At 42.3% G+C, this 17143-nt stretch overlaps 1 protein-coding gene across 1 annotated transcript; it reads right to left on the bottom strand.

Moving 5' to 3' along the window:
• Positions 1-5688: 5688 nt before the first annotated feature.
• LOC148042485 (vomeronasal type-2 receptor 26-like) lies at positions 5689-16503 on the bottom strand. The gene is made up of 6 exons (XM_087702408.1): positions 16283-16503; positions 15556-15844; positions 8307-9101; positions 6680-6892; positions 5999-6125; positions 5689-5714 (listed from the first exon to the last, which is right to left on the bottom strand). The coding sequence occupies exons 1-6, from the start codon at positions 16501-16503 to the stop codon at positions 5689-5691; spliced, it is 1671 nt and encodes a 556-aa protein (XP_087558534.1).
• Positions 16504-17143: the final 640 nt, after the last annotated feature.

The following is a 17143-nucleotide window of genomic DNA, read 5'->3' as shown; positions in this document are numbered from 1 at the left end:
CGATTATGGCGGGATAGTCACGCTTTATAACAATTTGTCCTGTTTCCCACTGCATTTTTAAAAAGTCCCAATTTTCAGGCTTCATGTTGAAAGCCCAGTGGATTTGCTTAAAAAATCCTAACCGAGGCAAGACAAAAGACACCCTGTCTAATCCCTCTCTCTGTCTCAGTACTTTCATTGAAGATATTAAAACGTTAAAGCAACAAAACAGACCCTCCCCCGCACCCCTTTTACTCACTTTTATAAGAAAAAATGACCAAGTACCATAGAGCTGCAGGAAACAGAGCTGCCTAGAGTAGTAGCAACTGTTTCTTCCTAGATTTCCCAGGTGGGAGGGGCACGGAGTTTGGAGGACTGCTCGTGTGGGAAAAAATAGTGGCTTCTATTTTTCTTTGAAAAATATTTCCCTGAGACTATTTCACCATTTTAATTTGCTCAGTTCTTTGTATTAACATCTATATCATTCTGGGTTGACTTGGAATGTCTGCCTGCTGGTAAGTGAGCTGGCTTTTTTTCTTTTATTTTTTAATGTATTTTAAAATAATATTTTATTTATTGTGCATAGGATTTTTTAAAATAGTATTATTCTGTGTGGATTTAAGAACTCCCTGTTATTAAGCTTTCCTCAATTAATCTCTGAGTAGATTCCACCAACTTCAAGATCCCAAGGGCACATCTTGGAAGCTACACCTTTGCTTAGTTTATAGATGATGCCTTTCCTTAAATATGAAAATAAATACATTGTTCAAATGTGTACATCTCAATAGAAATGACTCTCAGGGATGTACAACAATCCACTAAAATAATAATATAAAACAGTAATTACAAAAACAGGAGCAACTGTTATGAAAATTATTATTAAAAAATAAAGAATAAAAATGGACTTATTAAGTATATTAATTGCAGCAACCACAATACAATACCTCGGTCCTTCTTTTCATTAAACTAGACATACCCAATTCCAAGGAATTCAAAGATGCTTGCTCCTGGGGAGGAAAGCTATGGCAAATCTAGACAGCATCCTAAAAAGCAGAGACATCACCCTGCCAACAAAAGTGCATTTAGTCAAGGCTGTGGTTTTCCCATTTGCAATGGATGGCTGTGAAGGTTGGACCAGAAGGAAAGCTGAGTACCAAAGAATGTGAAAAATGGTCATCAGTCACTTTTTTCAATGCCATTGTAACTTTGGTCACTATACCACCTCTCTTTCCACAGTTCTAAAGTGAATAACTGCAGCTGATAAGTTAGTAACATAAGTGAATCTGGTTTCCCCATTTGACTTTGTCAAAAGATGATTATATGACCCCAGGACACTGAAACCATCATAAATATGAATCTGTTGCCAAACATAAAATTTTTGATCACGTGACCATGAGGATGCTACAACGGTCGCTAAGTGTGAAAATGGTCGCTAAGTGTGAAAAATGATAATCAGTCACTAATTGTCTAAGACAATTTAAAAAAAGATTCTATCCAAAATAAATTGAAGTGAAACCATTTTTAAAAATTCTATGCACAATACTTTGAAATATATTGTGCATAGAATTTTTAAAAATAGTTTTACTTCAATTTATTCTGTGTGGAATAGTTTGAAATGTTTTACTTCAATTTATTCTGTGTGGATTCTTTTTTTAAATTGTCTTAGACTATTTAAAAAAAGATTCTATCCAAAATACAAAATACCAGCTGCAGTTATTCACTTAAGAACTGTGGCAAGAAAGGTGGTATAGTGACCAAAGTTACAATGGCATTGAAAAAAGTGACTGATGACCATTTTCACACTTAGTGACCATTTTCACACTTAGCGACCATTGCAGCATCCTCATGGTCACGTGATCAAAATTTTGATGTTTGGCAACAGTTACAATTTATATTTGTAAATTGTAGTTATGTTGAAATAAAAAAAATTGCAATACTATTTTTGCGTTGTATGAAAATTTTTGTTGCTCCGTATAAAAATTTTAATCAAGCCTCCCCCCCCCCCTGTCAAAGGTGTCCCTCTTTACCAATCTGAAAATCTGGTCACCTTAAGCTTTCGCCCCCTTTGCACCTACACAGTGACCCCCCGCAACGCACCACCGAACCATGAAGCTGCAAGAGGGTCTGGTGGGGTGGGAGTTCTAATCCTCCCTTAGGCATGAAAACTTCCTGGGGGACTTTGGGACAATCACCAGGAGACTCCTGAGTTCCAGTCCCACCTTAGTTCTTATTGAATGGGGCTGTGGAAGTTGGAAATATTTTCTTAGATTAATTTGGGATACCAGAATTGGGGATTCCTAGAATGAGATGTCCGTGTGTCCAATATTGTGGTGTGTGATGGAAGAAAGTGAAATTGTGCAAAAATGTCTGTTACATGTTGAGCAAAGCCACAAGTCTCTGCCTTCTTCTGCTTGTGGGAGAACCAGAGGTCTCTGTGTGGTCCCTGTGAATCTTAGACTGACCTTCTTCTGGTCCATTACTTCTTACCTCCTTAAAATTGTAGGAAGTTATCACCCAGTCCTCTCCCAGAAAAATTAAATATCCTAGGAAATATTGAAAGAGCAGAATATTTCTCTGGGTGTGAAAAGAAAGAAACATGTTTTAAAAAACAAAATAGCTGCCTGCAGCTTCCTGCCCATCCCCCTTTGTCAATGAGCCATTAAAGCCTGAGCTAGTCCACTTTACATAATAAAGAGTTTTCCCCTTCAGCTCCAGAGTGATGGGATTAAGGCATGATAATATTGGCCCTTTATCCAACTCGCCACATGGCATCTGAGAACTCAACCAAACCTGGATTCAAAACGCAGCCTAGAGAGTTGCCCTTGCATGGCTCCATGGGAGTCTGACAAGCAATCAGAATACAAGCTCAAGACCAAAGGCCAGAGAGGGCATAAAAACAGGGACTCAGCTTCTCTTCCTTCCTTGCTTCCCCTTCTCTTCTCCACCAACATTGAAGCACGTGATCACCTTTTCTGTTCAGGACTCAGGCCATGTGGTCCTGTCCACCATTAAAAGCATCTTTCCAAGCAGCCTCCATGTCATTCATAAACCTAAACATTGATTACCAACTGATCAGCAATCTGTGTGATGGGGAACGGAAGAGCTTCCATGTGTGCCTCGTCCTAGACACCTCAAAGTCCCTCACCCATTAATTCAGCCCCTTCTTGGACCTGGATGGATATTATGCAGCATTGAAGGTTTGTGACCTGGTCAATGGTGCAGCTGCCTTTAGACAGGATCCCTCCAACCTCCTCCTGGGGAGAGTCTCAAGGTCCCCTTTCTCTGGACATCTTCTCCAGCCCTTCACAGACAAGACAAGCTTGGAAGAAGAGCAGAGAAAATGCTTTAGGTCGAAATTGTAGAGTGGGAAATTAAAGGGTGTGAAAACCGCTATTTTAATTCTCTGGTTGATCAAAGAAAAAAAATGCAGTGGAAATTTTACACATTTTTTTTATTTACTTTGTTTTTATTATTTTGGTGTGAAGTTCATACCAAAACAAAAACAATCCCAAACTGAAATCCCAGACAGCTGTTCTGCTGAACACTTTATGCAAAGGAGTTTTTATCAGGAAATCAAGAAAGAATTATATATTCGATTTCCCTCCCCAGCTGACAGCCAGTCAGACATGGGATTTCATATCATTCTGGCATTCTCAGGGAGAGGATCAGGCAACCAGGCTGGTTCTTGATTCCCACAGCTTCCTCCTGAAGTCAGGCTCTCTCTCTCTCCCTCCCTCCCTACCTCCCTCCCTCCCTCCCTCTCTCTCTCTCTCTCTCTCTCACACACACACACACACACATTTTTAACTGTAGGAACAAGTGCCTGAATTATTTTTAAAGGTGTCAAATTCAGTAGCTGTTGTTGAACAGCAAATTCCTCTGAATAACTTTCAGCAAGGTTTATTAAGTTGAAAGAGAAGAGAGCTAGAACAATTCAATAATTTCCTATTTTGAAACATATGAATATTTTCTTTGATTCCTGTATACTGTCTAAATGGAAAGAATATCTCCTTTCAAACAAAATAAACTTTAACAATTCTTCCAATATCATAATGGTATTATATATCATGCTTTTACATTTGTTCTGGCTGTAAGATGCTCCTTTGTGTTCAGGTCTGGCCTCAGAAGGATAATGTAGCACTTGGGGATGAAGATGCAGGCCAGCAGACCAGCACTGGAGGCCAGGATGGAGAAGACCTGAACAGCCACCATGTATTTCCCTTTGGTGCTCAGGTAGGTGGGCACAAAAGTCACCCAGACACTGCAGAAGACCAGCATGCTGAAGGTGATCAGCTTGGCTTCGTTGAAGGCCCCAGGCAGATTCCTGGCCAGGAAAGCCACCGTGAAGCAGATGGCAGCCAGGAAGCCCATGTAGCTGAGGGTGACGTAGAACATGACAACAGCCCCTTCGTTGCATTGCAGGATGATCTCTCCAGGCTGGGAGTGGAGGTCAGAGTCAGGGAAGGGGGGAGAAAATCCCAGCCAGATGGAGCAGATGATAATTTGGACAGCAGAAGAAGAAAGGATGATGGAGTTGGCCAAGCTCTTCCCCAGCCATCTCTTCACTTGGTTTCCTGGTTTTGTGGCCAGGAAAGCCAGCACCACCGTGATGGTTTTGGCCAAGAGAGAAGAAACGGCAACTGAGAAGATGATGCTGAAAACCGTTTGTCGGAGAAGGCAGGTGGCTTTCCTTGGTTGACCAATGAAGAGAGAAGGAGACAAGAAGCAAAGCAGGAGGGAGACCAGGAGGATGTAGGAGAGGTCCCGGTTGTTGGCTTTGACAATGGGAGTTTCTCCATATTTAATGAAGATAATTAAAACAAGGACTGTAGTTAGGAAGAAGAGCAGGGCAAAAGAGACCAGGATGATGCCCAGATGTTCTTCATAAGACAGGAAGGCAATAACTTTGGGGATACATTGGACTCTGGCCTCATTTGGATATTTGTCATCTGAACATTTGGTGCATTTTTCTGCATCTGAGAAACCAAAAACCATTTTTCTTTAACATTCTGCCCTTTTATCTTACAGGAAATGCCTTCTTTGGATAACAACTGATACCATTGGCATTTTCCAAGAAGTATTTCTTAATGATTTCATTAAAAAGAGCATAAGAAGGATATTTTTAAATATATATATATATATATAATTAGGTATTTGAAGTTGAGGGAAGTCCTAGGATGTTAATTATTTCCTGTGGAATGTGTAGAATCTTCATAGGGAGCTACATTACTAGAAATTAGTAATGAATCATATAATCTTTTTAGGCAAACATCCTGAGTTCTGCCACATGGCAGTTAATATACTGGACTTGGAGGATACCTACAGTATCTTGTAACACTTAAAAACAATCTTGAATTAAAGAGAAACTTCCTAATAGTAAGAACAACTAACCAGTGGAACAGCTGGCCTCCAGAGGTTTTGGGTTCTTCAACACTGAATGTTTTAAAGAAGCGACTGGACAGTCACTTGTCTCAAATGGTATAGATTCTCCTGCTTCAGCAAGGGTAGAAGATCTCCAAGGTCCCTTCCAGCTCTACTCTGATTTATTGATCTACATGACTGGCAGAATATTTGCGTAATGAGTTCCCTCCATAACTATCCACAGCACCACATTATGGACCAATGACACCTTTTCAGTGATCCTCAAGAGGAAGATTCAATGTACAGTGAATTGCAAGGTCTTTCAGAAGGTGGACCTAAAACAATTCATCAAGTTTCAAAGAACTTGGATGTTCCTAGAAAGGTGAATTTAGCAGCAGAAGTCCAAACTAAAAATCAGAAGAGATATTTCCTTAAATAGTAGTAAAGCTTGCTCAGTCTTCTACCTCCTCCTCCCAACTCTTCCCAGCCCCTCCTTCAAAGTTTTTTTTTATTTACTTCCTTTTTAATAATAAATTGTGCAGGTTAAAAATAAAAAAACCTGGTGAACTTCAATCTCTCTTTTATCTTGCACTTTCATGAAAATGTTCTAGATGGATCCAGTTCCACAAAGCCTCCCATTTTCCTCAGTGTGACTCACCTTCCTGAGTGGAGAAGGTCCCCTCCGGACAAGGAACGCAGTCATAGCAGCAAACTGGCTCTCCTTCTCGAGCCCTCTTGACAAATCCAGGATGACAATTTTCCGCACAGTTGGACTGAGGCAGAGACTGAGGAGAAAAATGAGGAATGCCAAAGAAAAGATCTTAGGATTCTCCGTCCATGGGAAATGGAGGGAGAAATGGATGGAGACAAGCAGCCTCTGGTCTTCACTGAGGAAAATATGAAATCTCTGACTACTTTTAAACAGATGCAGGAGGGAGAACAACTGGAAGATTCTTCATTTACTTCCTCCCTTTTGATTTTGGTATTTAATATTACAATAAAGTACTTTTCTGCTTTAAACTTTATTAACGGATTGAATTGAAAAAAAATTAAGTATGATGACATATATAAAAGATTTAGGAAACTTTTATTCCATTAGATTTTTTAATATAGAATAAAACTGATGAAGAAAGAAACCTCTGACCAGTAAGATCTTGAAAGGTTACCATAAAACAGGGCAAAGCCCCTCCACTTAGGTCCCATCTGTTGAAGAACTTCCATTAGATAACACCAACTGGCATGGAAGGCCAACCACCCTGGAGACTACATAGGCTTTGCCCACTTGAAATGGGACCTCAGGCTTTGGGAAACAGAGAAAAGACACCAAAATTTATCTCACCTTATTGAGCAACTTTAGCTGTGAAAGAGCATCTTCTTCGATAGAAAGTCTCTGACTTTTAATATACGCCAGAATCTCTTTCCTGGGATGTTCGTTGGGGAGAACCAAGAAGCCCAGAATGCCAATATCTGCTTTTATCTCTCCATTTTGGTCCAAGTACAGTTTTTTTTCAGAAATATTCCAAAATTCATTCTTCTCCAGAAAGGGATGAAACTAGAATGGGAACATCCAGGAATTTGAAAAACAGAAAACTTTGTTTCTTATCCCACATTGAATCTTTTTTCTACAATTGTCTAATCTCCAAATTTGGTTAAATGGGGTACAAATACTGCCAATATCTTCATAAGTGAATGAAAAAAATTGAGAAAAATTTGTCAATCACATACTGACAAAATATAAAGAAAATATAATCCACCCAGTTGGTCAATTGTAGGGAACATTCTAGAGCAGATGACAAATAAAATGAACAGAGAAAAAAAAGATGATCCATAAACTCTTTGAAAACGGTTCCACCACAAATGCACGAACAACAAAAGCGCGCCTTACTAAACCGTGGTAACTAAATGGATAAAAACTGTCTTCAAAATGTTACTCAAATAATTTTTAACAATTTTTCATCTTTTCTATGAAACCTGAAGGTGATGGATTATAATTTGCCATTGGTCATCAATACAGTAATTAATAGGATCTTAGAGTAAGCTAATTTGATGTGATTTAAAGAATGTAAAGTCTTTCAACTTAGAAGCTTTATTTGAAGCTTTATTTTAAATTTCATTTAAAAAATTTGATAAAATAACAATGGTTTTAAATCAACTTAAAGGCAATAATCAGAAGCAAGCAACAATTGTTGAATAGGATGGATTGGATGGACTGGAATTTAATTTGCTGCTGGCATCCCTGAAGGAGGAGTCTGGTTTGAAGGCCGGCTGCTTGGAGATGGCTGGAGAGGCCATGGACCCTGAAGACTCAAAGAGGACAGAAGGGATGACTGATGAAACGGATTCTTTCAAGAAGATTGAGGGAGATTTGGGGATGAACTTGTCATTTTTAACTGGAAAACAAAGAGTTTAAGATTCGTCATGTTTCCATTTACAGGAGGTCCCATGACTTTGGGGAATGGGAAGCAGTTGTTGAGAAAGATCCTAATTAAAAATCCTTATTAAGAATCAACCAAAGCTGTTTAACCCTGGGCAGATTCTGGATGGATCAGAGGTAATGAATGTGGCGGTTTGTAGTAGAGAAGAAGCCCTTATAAATATTCTGTGGGTTAAATACAACAGCAGATAACACAGAAGTTTGAAGTTTTGAAATTTAACTTTATTGTTGGATTGCCTGTTAACTACGTTTTTTATATACAGCAGATAGATGACAAGTCAAGTAGTTGCAAATTGATCTGTAATTTATAATGGTGGGCCTGTTTTGCAAGGGGGAGAAACTATTATAGTTTCCCCTGGTCATCCAATTAGCAGTGCTAAATATCAAAATGCCATGGTATCTACTCTTTGGAGCCATTAATTCCCTGAATAATTAAATTGGCCAAATCTGTTGAGATGGTTCCCCTCCTTCTCCTCTGGATTCCTCCTCCAAAGGATCTAAGATTAATGGATCCATATCGGGATCCCCTTACCTGCCATGGCTGCAGCCTTGGAGACCCCGAGATCTTTTCTCCCTCCTTCCTTCCCCTCCTCGATCTGGAGGAATATGCGACATTCAGGGCCTGGGCCAGACTTTTCATGAAAATGTAAAGGGTGTAGTCATTTGGGCCCCTTAATCTCTCCCATTTCCACTGGGTCTCCAGTGGGGCTTTCTGGGTGCATCTTCTGCGGCCTTTGACAGAAAAGACATTCTTTGAAAGAGAACAATGAAAATAATGATCTTGAAACTTTTCTTCCACAAAGAAAAAGGGTTTAAAGGCAGAATCTTTTGGCCTTTCTTTTCCCTGATAACCAAAGTTCCAAATACTATGGATGTATTTGAGAAGTCTGAGCTTGTCCATTTCATACCCTTTAAAGTTTGTGAAGATCCAGACTTTCCCCTCAATGGGTCCTGGCAGACGCATAAAAGTTAAATGGAAAGGAAGAATTCTGTCCCAAATGGAATCAAATTCCATGAAGTAAACAAAGACGTTGACTTGTCTCCACTTAGAGAGGGAATCCCTGAGGGCTGCTGTATGTCCAGTTGTTGAGAACAGTTGTGATATAACCACACAAATTCCATTCCTGACAAGCACAGGAGGAAAAGTCCTCATGAAATTCGCTCCCTTTTCTGTGTCTGAAGCAAAGAGGCCAATCAGGGTCCATCTGAAGTGGAGAAGCAGCTGGACAATTGCTGGGTAATGGAATCCTTCTTTGGGGAGAATGTGGTGGAAAAAGGGGAATTTGCTTTTATCACTCAGAGCCTCCGAAGCTGATCCATATTTGATCTGGAAAAGGAATTGAAAGGATTAGAGCCGTGATGGGGAACCTGTGGTATGCAGAGTGTCCTCTCCCGGCACACCAGCCACCCCAGCCCAGCTCCACTAACATCCATATGCAGGTGCACCTCCTGCCGGCCAGCTGGTTTTCGGGCCTTTGTGGGGGGGCAGGGCGGGGGACACGTGAGGATGCAGTGTGTGTGTGTGTGTGCTCAAATTGCAAAAGAAACTCCGGTGGGCTGGAATGAATGGTCTGGGCCCCCAGTGCTTTCTCGCTCAGTTGGAGGCTTCCTTCAGCCTTAAAACAGTTGCAAGGATTTTATTTTTTATTTTTTGCTTTGAGGTTGGTACAGGAGGCTTTCCAGGGCCAAAATGGGGTGCAGAAAGCACAGGGTTTTTTCCCCCCATTTTGGCCCTGGAAAGCCACTTGCACCAACCTGGGAGCAAAGAAAAAACCCTGCAACTGTTTGAAGGCTGAAGGAAGCCTCCAACTGAGCAAGGAAGCACTGGGGGGGGGGGAGGCCATCCACACTCACTTCCAGCCCACCAGAGTTTTCTGCCCCAGTGCAGAAATGAGAGCCTGTCCTGTGGAGCCCACTGCCTCTTGGGCTGGCTGGCTGGGGAGGGGGCAATCATGGTGCTTAGGTGGCAGCAGCCTCCATGCCCCAACTGTGCCGGGGAGGAAATGAAAGGCCCTGCTTGAATGGGGATGAAAGTACACACACACCCTGCCTCCCTGCTCAGCTGTCGCCCACAGCATTGGCAGCAGTTTGGGTGCCCTGGCTGAAGCACACTTTCTCTCATGAAATGCAGCATGGAATAAACTGAGCCTGGTTTGTTCTCAGACTTTTCAGTGGCCACAAACTACTAGCAAAAGTGCCATTTGATCACAAGGCAAGGAATGTTTCCCCTTTTGCATTGGAGCATCCCAGTCGGGACAGGAAAGATGAAGAAAAATAAGGAAAGAGGGGAAGAGAGCAAGGAAGCAAAAAGAGGGAAAGAGGGGAAGGAAGAATGAAGAGGGCAGCTAACAGAAGGGAAGGAAGGAGATTATAATGAGAGAGTGAAAGTGTGAGGTTAATCTTGCCTTAGCACTTGATTTCCAGCAGCCCTGCTGCCTTTTACCAACCTCCTGTCCCCTCCTCCTGACCTCTCGTGGTGGTCTCCCATCCTATCATTGAGGATGCTTTGGTTACAAAGCTAGGTCTCATAAGGAGAGAGAGTGGGTCTCCCTCTGACCCACATACTTTGCCCTCCTGCACACACCATTGGCAGCCAAGGAGAGTGAGCACAGCAGCAGTGAGAGCCCACCATGGCCTCCAAAATCAACCACAATGGGGCCCTCAATGAAATTGAGTTTGACACCCCTGGACTAACAGATGACCTGAGTGCTGCATGTGTTGCTCTCAAACTTGCATGGGTAAAACATCTAGGCCAGCGATGGCAAACCATTTTTGGCTCACGTGCCATAAGCGGGGGAGCACAGGGGGGGTGTCGTGCGCGGGCATGCTGCACCCACAATGCAATGTGTGACACCTCCCAGCCAACGTGCATGCGTGCATAACAGCTATGACCCCCCTTTTTTGCATGCTTTGTTCACCCTCCCCAGACATCAGAGGTTTTATAGGAGCCTGGGGAGGGTGAAAACAGCCTCCCCCACCTCCCCGGAGGCCCTCTGGAGGCTTCAGGAGCTTCTCTGAAGCTTCAGGAGGACTAAAAATGACCCTATGAGCAAATGGAAGTGACATCCGGTTTGCTCATAGGGCCAGTTTAAGCCCTTCGGAGCCTTCAGGAGCACTCAGGAGGCTTCCCTGACGGCTCCGGTGGATGAAAAACGACCCTACGAGAAAACCATAAGTCACTTCCAGTTTGCTCATAGGGTCATTTTTAGTCCTCCCAAGGCTTCAGGGAAGCCCCCTGAATGTCCCTGAAGGCTCCGGAGGGTTTAAACCTGCCCTATTAGCGAACCGGAAGTCTGTTCCCAAGCATCCAGTTTGCCCTTAGAGCCCTTTTTTTGGACTCTGGTGGCTTCAGGGACTCGGGGGGGGGGGTCTGTTTTCGCCCTCCTCAGGCTCCTATAAAGCCTCTGGAGCCTAGGGAGGGCGAAAAATGGCTTTTAAAAAGGCTGAACTGAAATGGCATGCGTGCCTGCCAGGTAACAGGGCAACACTTTGCGTGCCCTGACAAATGGCTCCGCGTGACACCTGTTGCACGTGTGCCATAGGTTTGCCATCCTGGTTCTAGGCGAATTGCCAACCTTAGCCTAGGAAAGTAACGTCTTGTGAAAAGTAAAATGTGGATTCTGCCAAGGAGCCTTCTTTGTAACTTAAAATGTAAGTTCTGCATTCCCTAACAAAGCTCTGAGTTATACGCCAGAAAATGTATTTCTTTTCCCTTCTAAAGTCCATTGTTTTCAGAGCACTGAGAAAAATCATGAAATTCACATGATATCAATATATGTTTCTATAGCAATGACGTGTGAGCTGTGTGAGCTGTAAGATGTTTGGAAAAGTTTTTCTCTCTCTGCCTGCTCTTTTAAGGCGGGAGACCAAAAGGTTGTCCAGTCTTTTGCTTTCTGCAGAAATAAAAGCTGATAATCTGTAGCCTCATTTTCAGAGTTTCACTGGACTTATCAGATTCTGAGCTGCATTCAAAAACCTTCCACAATGAAGAATGCTGTGTTATATTTGGGGTCAGATCAAGTCCACAATATTAAATTTTAATAAATCCAATCTTGTTCTCATGAAAGCATTAGAATCATTTGTTAATTAGACATTGTTTAAAATATTAAAGACAGAATATTAGCAAGATTGTATAATAAAAGCGGAAAATAATAAACAAATTAAAAAACTATAAACAATGTAAATCATATTACTGTATCTCACCCCTACAATTTATTTCAATTAGATTAACATGTGCAAATGCCAACTGAATTATTCTATTCCAATAAACGGCCTACTATAATTTTGAGGGTTGCTGCATATTTTAATGCTTCTATGGCCCAGATTCTTTGTGAAGGAATCTTTTTAGCTTCTTCTCCAGTTGTACAAGAAACATGGAGACGTCAGTTCCTAATACAGTTTGTCAGTTGTACAATACAAGATTGGTCTCTAATTTAAGTTTTCTCTGTTCTAACAGCCACAATTTTCTGTGTCTGTCAGTTTCCATAGATTAAATTTTATGCCAATAGCCATATTTTCTGATTTTAGGCAAAGCAGAAATTGTAAAAATTCCCAAATCAGCTCTGAGGGGCAGCAGCTGGAGTCCTTTTGTCCACCCCAAGATAATCCTCAGCGGCTGGGATTCAGTTGGTTCTGCTGGTGGTTTCTCTCTGAAGCCCCAAACATCAGATTGATGTAAGAACATGGGGGAAACCTTGGCCTCACATACTTCCATAATTGGGGCTGAGGAAGCTGGAGAGCTGTGAGGTTTTCTTTTAAGCACCACTTTCACTCATGTCTTCGATCTAACTGAGCTCCTTTGATGATGAGGGAGCCAAGATTCAGTCTCAGAGAAAACTACCCCAGGTAAGGAAAGGTCTTACTTGCTCTATTGGCTGACCATCTATGGCTAGGATGCCATTTCCCAAAGACCATAACTTTTGAGCTTGATTTAAGTATCAGATAATTATTATGAGAAAAGAACCCAAGTCTTCCTCACAGGGTATATAATCCAATGTGTAAGTATGATAATATCACAGTGTAAATCAGCATAGAGAGACCGCCTCCTGCCAATTACCTCCCAAAGATCTATTTGATCGCACAGATTAGGCCTTCTCCGGATTCCATCAGCCAGCCAATGTCGGCTGGCGACCCCCCGGGGGAGAGCCTTCTCTGTTGCAGCTCCGGCCCTCTGGAACGAGCTCCCCGTGGAAATCCGGACCCTTACTACCCTCCCTGCCTTTCGTAAAGCTACTAAGTCTTGGCGGTTCCGGCAGGCCTGGGGCTGTTGAAGTATCCAGCCCCACTTTAACTATGAATATTGTTGTATTTTAAACTGTTGTATTGTCTTATTTATCCCATTTCCCTTTTTATTGTAAGCCGCCCAGAGTCCTTCGGGAGTGGGTGGCATACAAAACTAATAAACTATAACTATAACTAACTATATTCCAATAGGTATTTAGCATGCTAAACATGTGTACCTATAACAGAAGTTATAACAAAATAAAACAGTTGGAAGGGAACTTTGAGGTCTTCTAGTCCAACCCTCTGCTCAAGAAGGAGACCATATTCCAGGGGTCCTCAAACTATGGCCTGCAGGCTGGATAAATCCCACTGAAGCCGTTAATCTGACCCACATGGGACCATGAGGGTGCCCCACCCAAATCACCCCGGACACCTGCCGGCTGAGCTCATGCCTTACCTTCGGAAGCCCCATGTACTGAAACTGCAAAATTAAGAAAAAAGCATTTGGCCGGTAGAGGGTTTCTGGGGGCCCAGGATGCACGGAGGCCTCAGGAGGGGAAATGGTGCCCACTGCCTCAGCTTCTTAGTTTGAGCAAAGCCATGTTGCCTGGCATGCGCAGCCTTGCCTGTTGCTCTTCTGGGTTTCTGGTGCACATGTGTGCACAATGATCAGCTGGCATTTGCGTGCATTGCAGTGCCAGAAACTGGAAGAGGTGGTATTCCGGTTTACACAAGCGCATGCACACCAGCCAACTGATCATTGCACGCGTGCATGCCAGAAACCGGAAGAGGAGCTGCCTGGCGCGCATGCACACTGGGCAACTCCTCTTCCAGATCACGTCCCTGACAAGAGCACTTGGTGCTGAAAAGGTTCTAGATCCATGCACTATTCCAAGGGTGGTTTTTCCATGACATTATAAAGCGGTACCAATACTTCACGTGATTTGGATTCTCTCCTTCTGTTGATGCAGCCTAGGATTGCAATGGCTTTTTTTGGCTGCTGCCACACATTGTTGGCTCACATTTGAGAGATTGTCCACTAAGATTCCAAGATTTAGTCATTTTTTTAGTCATTTATTGGACATTTATAGGCCGCCCTTTTCCCTGAGGGGACTCAGGGCGGCTTACAATCAAAAAGGAAAGGGAGTGTAGGACAGTACAAAAAGAAATGTGAACAAAAATAAATTAAACAATAAAACTCAACATTCACTCAACATTCGGGAGGGGCGAAAATAGACTTATCCCCAGGCCTGACGGGATAGCCAGATCTTGAGGGCTGTGCGGAAGGTCTGGACGGTGGTGAGGGTGCGAATCTCCACGGGGAGATCGTTCCAAAGCGTCGGAGCTGCAACTGAGAAGGCTCTCCTCCGCGTAGTCGCCAGTCGGCACTGACTGGCGGATGGAATTCGAAGGAGGCCTACTCTATGCGATCTGATGGGACGGAGGGAGGTAATTGGCAGAAGGCGGTCTCTCAAATAGTCAGATCCACTACCATGGAGGGCTTTATGATCCCTCTCACAGTTCCTGCTATTGAGCCAGGTTTCACCTAATCTGTACCTGTACATTTGGTATTTCTAGCCTCAGTGGAAGACTCTACTTTTCTCTACATTGAATTTCCTTTTGTTAGATAGGCCCAGGGTTCAAGTCTATCTAGATCCATCTGGATCTTCAGCCTATATTCTAGGGTGTTGGCTATTCCTGCCACTTTTGTGTCATTTGCAAATTTCATGATTTCCCCATCTATCCCTCATCCAAATCATTGATGAAGATGTTGAAGAGTACTGGGCCTAAAATGGAACCTTGAGGTCCCTCAATGCTTGTTTCCCTCCATGCAGACGTAGTTCCATTGAGGACCACAGGCTGAGTCCATCTGGGGGTGATGCTGTCTATCCCACATATTTTTAGCTTACCAAGAGGTAGATGGTGGTTTAGTTTCTCAAAGCCTTTCTAAAATCCAAGTACTGTAAACTACGTTCACTGCATTTCGCTGATTCACTAATTTAGTAATTTTTGTCAAAGAATGAAATAACATTTATATATCTGCCTTTGGATCCTTCATTCATTGAAGTAAGTTGTCAATATCTAGACTGAATAACGGGGGTTCAAATATGCATCCTTCCCTTCCACCTTGGTAAGTATCAATCTTTCTTCTCATTGGTCCATTGAGCCCAAACCTCCCTCTTAAACTGGAGAAAGAGCTTGGATCAGGACCAACAGGCTGAGCTCCATTTTGAGGGCAACCAATTTCCTACGTAATATTTCTCTGTTAATTAAGACAAATGCACTAACATCTAGAAAGCCAGCAAATTGTGTTTTACTTTGCTGATATAGATGAGATATTTAAGGACAAATTTGTTACCAATATTAAATTATTAACATGCAATATTTATTATAAAATCTATATAGCTATTCACTACCTAAAACCTTCTGGTTCTTCTGCAAGGAATGCATTTTTCTCAAGTTTAACTAAGAGGATCATGGCATACATGACTGCATCTATTGCTCACCCACCGCTACCCACCTCTCACTTTACCAGATGGAGAAAAACACACACAAACCTGTGGGACTTTGTAGGTGCCTCCTAATGTTGACATCTGGATGGAGATCTCCCTGGCAGCTCCATCAAGAAGAGCCAGAAGGTTCTCCGTCCTTCCACAGCCGTAGTTGGGGACATTGGCTTCTCCCGTGGAGAGAATGTCCAGCAAGGCATCTGAAGTGCGGAAAGTGCTCCAATAGTTGTTTTGGAGGTTGTAGCCCAGTGTGAGATTGTGCAGGAGTTGGGAATTCTTGTTAACAATTTGAATGTTGAAAATCAATAGTAAGCAATTAAAAAAAGGAAAAGATTGCCTATTGTAAGAAAAATGTTATTATAATCAACAGCAACAGCAAATACTGTTTTTAATATATAATCCTCCAGAGGCCTACTGAGCCTTAAGCCAACATTTATCCAAAACCAATGATCAGTTGATCAAATATGGGAATTGGCTGAGGTTCAGCAACTACAACTGATTCTACCACTACTTTAAATAAAATTCATGATTCAAGCAATAAATTAAGGATTGAACTGAGAGAGGAAAATAATCTGCAGCCCTTTCAGCTTTTTTTCAGACCCCTTTTTGAGCCCCTTTCACAAAATCAGACAAGAGGGAGAAGCCAAGGAAATCAAAATAATTCAGGAAATTAGACATATTCCCCAATATAGGGAATAAATGAAAAATAAAAAACAGAAAAGAAGGAGAGTGTTAGAATGGAGGGAGTGCAAGTCCATCACCCTGAATTACTTACAAATCACGGAAAACCAACTGAACAGAAGGAGTCACATTGAAAAGCAACTTTGTGTGCAATGTTTCCTCTCCAGTGGTGACTATACCAATGAGATGGTCTCCTGGGCTGTAAAAGCTCTGTGGTTGTTTTCCATCCTGGTGCTTCGAACTCACTGGGCATTTTATTCTCAGCTTCCCAGAAACTGGATGGGATAAAAGCAGCATCAGAAGCAGGAGGTCCATCATTCATGGGGTGAATCAATCAATCTCCTTTCTGTTTCTTAAGAAGATTGAGAAGAATTCAAAGGATTCTCACAAGGTGGAATATGATCCAGTGTCTTTCCTGATTCAAACACAGAGAAACACTCAGCTTCACCTAGAAAGGAGAGAGACGGACATTCAAGAGCACAGACTCTGCCTGTCCCCAAACTCCCTATGTCTCTGCCCAAAGTCTCCCCTGGAGGATTTGGCCAAAGAGCAGAGCTGAAACTTTTATCATAATTCTCCCTCTCAGGAGGGACCCCTGGATAATTCAACCAGTTCTTGGACTCAAAGGTTGTTGAGAAATTCTCTGGAGGAAAATGAAAGGGAAATAATCCCCATGTGATCCATAATAACAGGGGCAGAGATTGAATTAAATTGGTCATCTAGAATTGAGAGGTTTGGGATCTCCATGCTTGAAACTGACTCCAGAGGGAATACACGGTGCCTGTGGCTGAAGAAACAAATAAATCTGATATTTGTTACATAAAGACAAAACTCCAGGGGACAGTTAATGCCAGAGCATGTCACAGTTCTGAAATAGCTGCCAGCTGAGTTGGAACCAAAGTTTACTTTATTTTGGAAGTTAATGCTCAAGGGCATCACACAAAAGGGCTTATGC

The sequence above is a fragment of the Thamnophis sirtalis genome, unplaced genomic scaffold (assembly GCF_051295495.1).
Source record: "Thamnophis sirtalis isolate CommonGarterSnake01/CBP01778 unplaced genomic scaffold, rThaSir2_p1.2 scaffold_15, whole genome shotgun sequence".
NCBI lineage: Eukaryota > Metazoa > Chordata > Lepidosauria > Squamata > Natricidae > Thamnophis > Thamnophis sirtalis.
The sequence above is the reverse complement of the archived record's forward strand: the minus strand, read 5'-3'. Positions and strand labels throughout refer to the sequence as shown.

Coding starts and splice junctions, on each gene's coding strand:
- LOC148042485 (XM_087702408.1), bottom strand. CDS start 16,503: ATGGACCTCCTGCTTCTGATGCTGCTTTTATCCCATCCAGTTTCTGGG. Junction 6,893..8,306: donor CAAGGCTGCAGCCATGGCAG/GTAAGGGGATCC, acceptor TTCCCATTCTAG/TTTCATCCCTTTCTGGAGAA. Junction 6,126..6,679: donor AGCTAAAGTTGCTCAATAAG/GTGAGATAAATT, acceptor TTTTCTCCTCAG/TCTCTGCCTCAGTCCAACTG.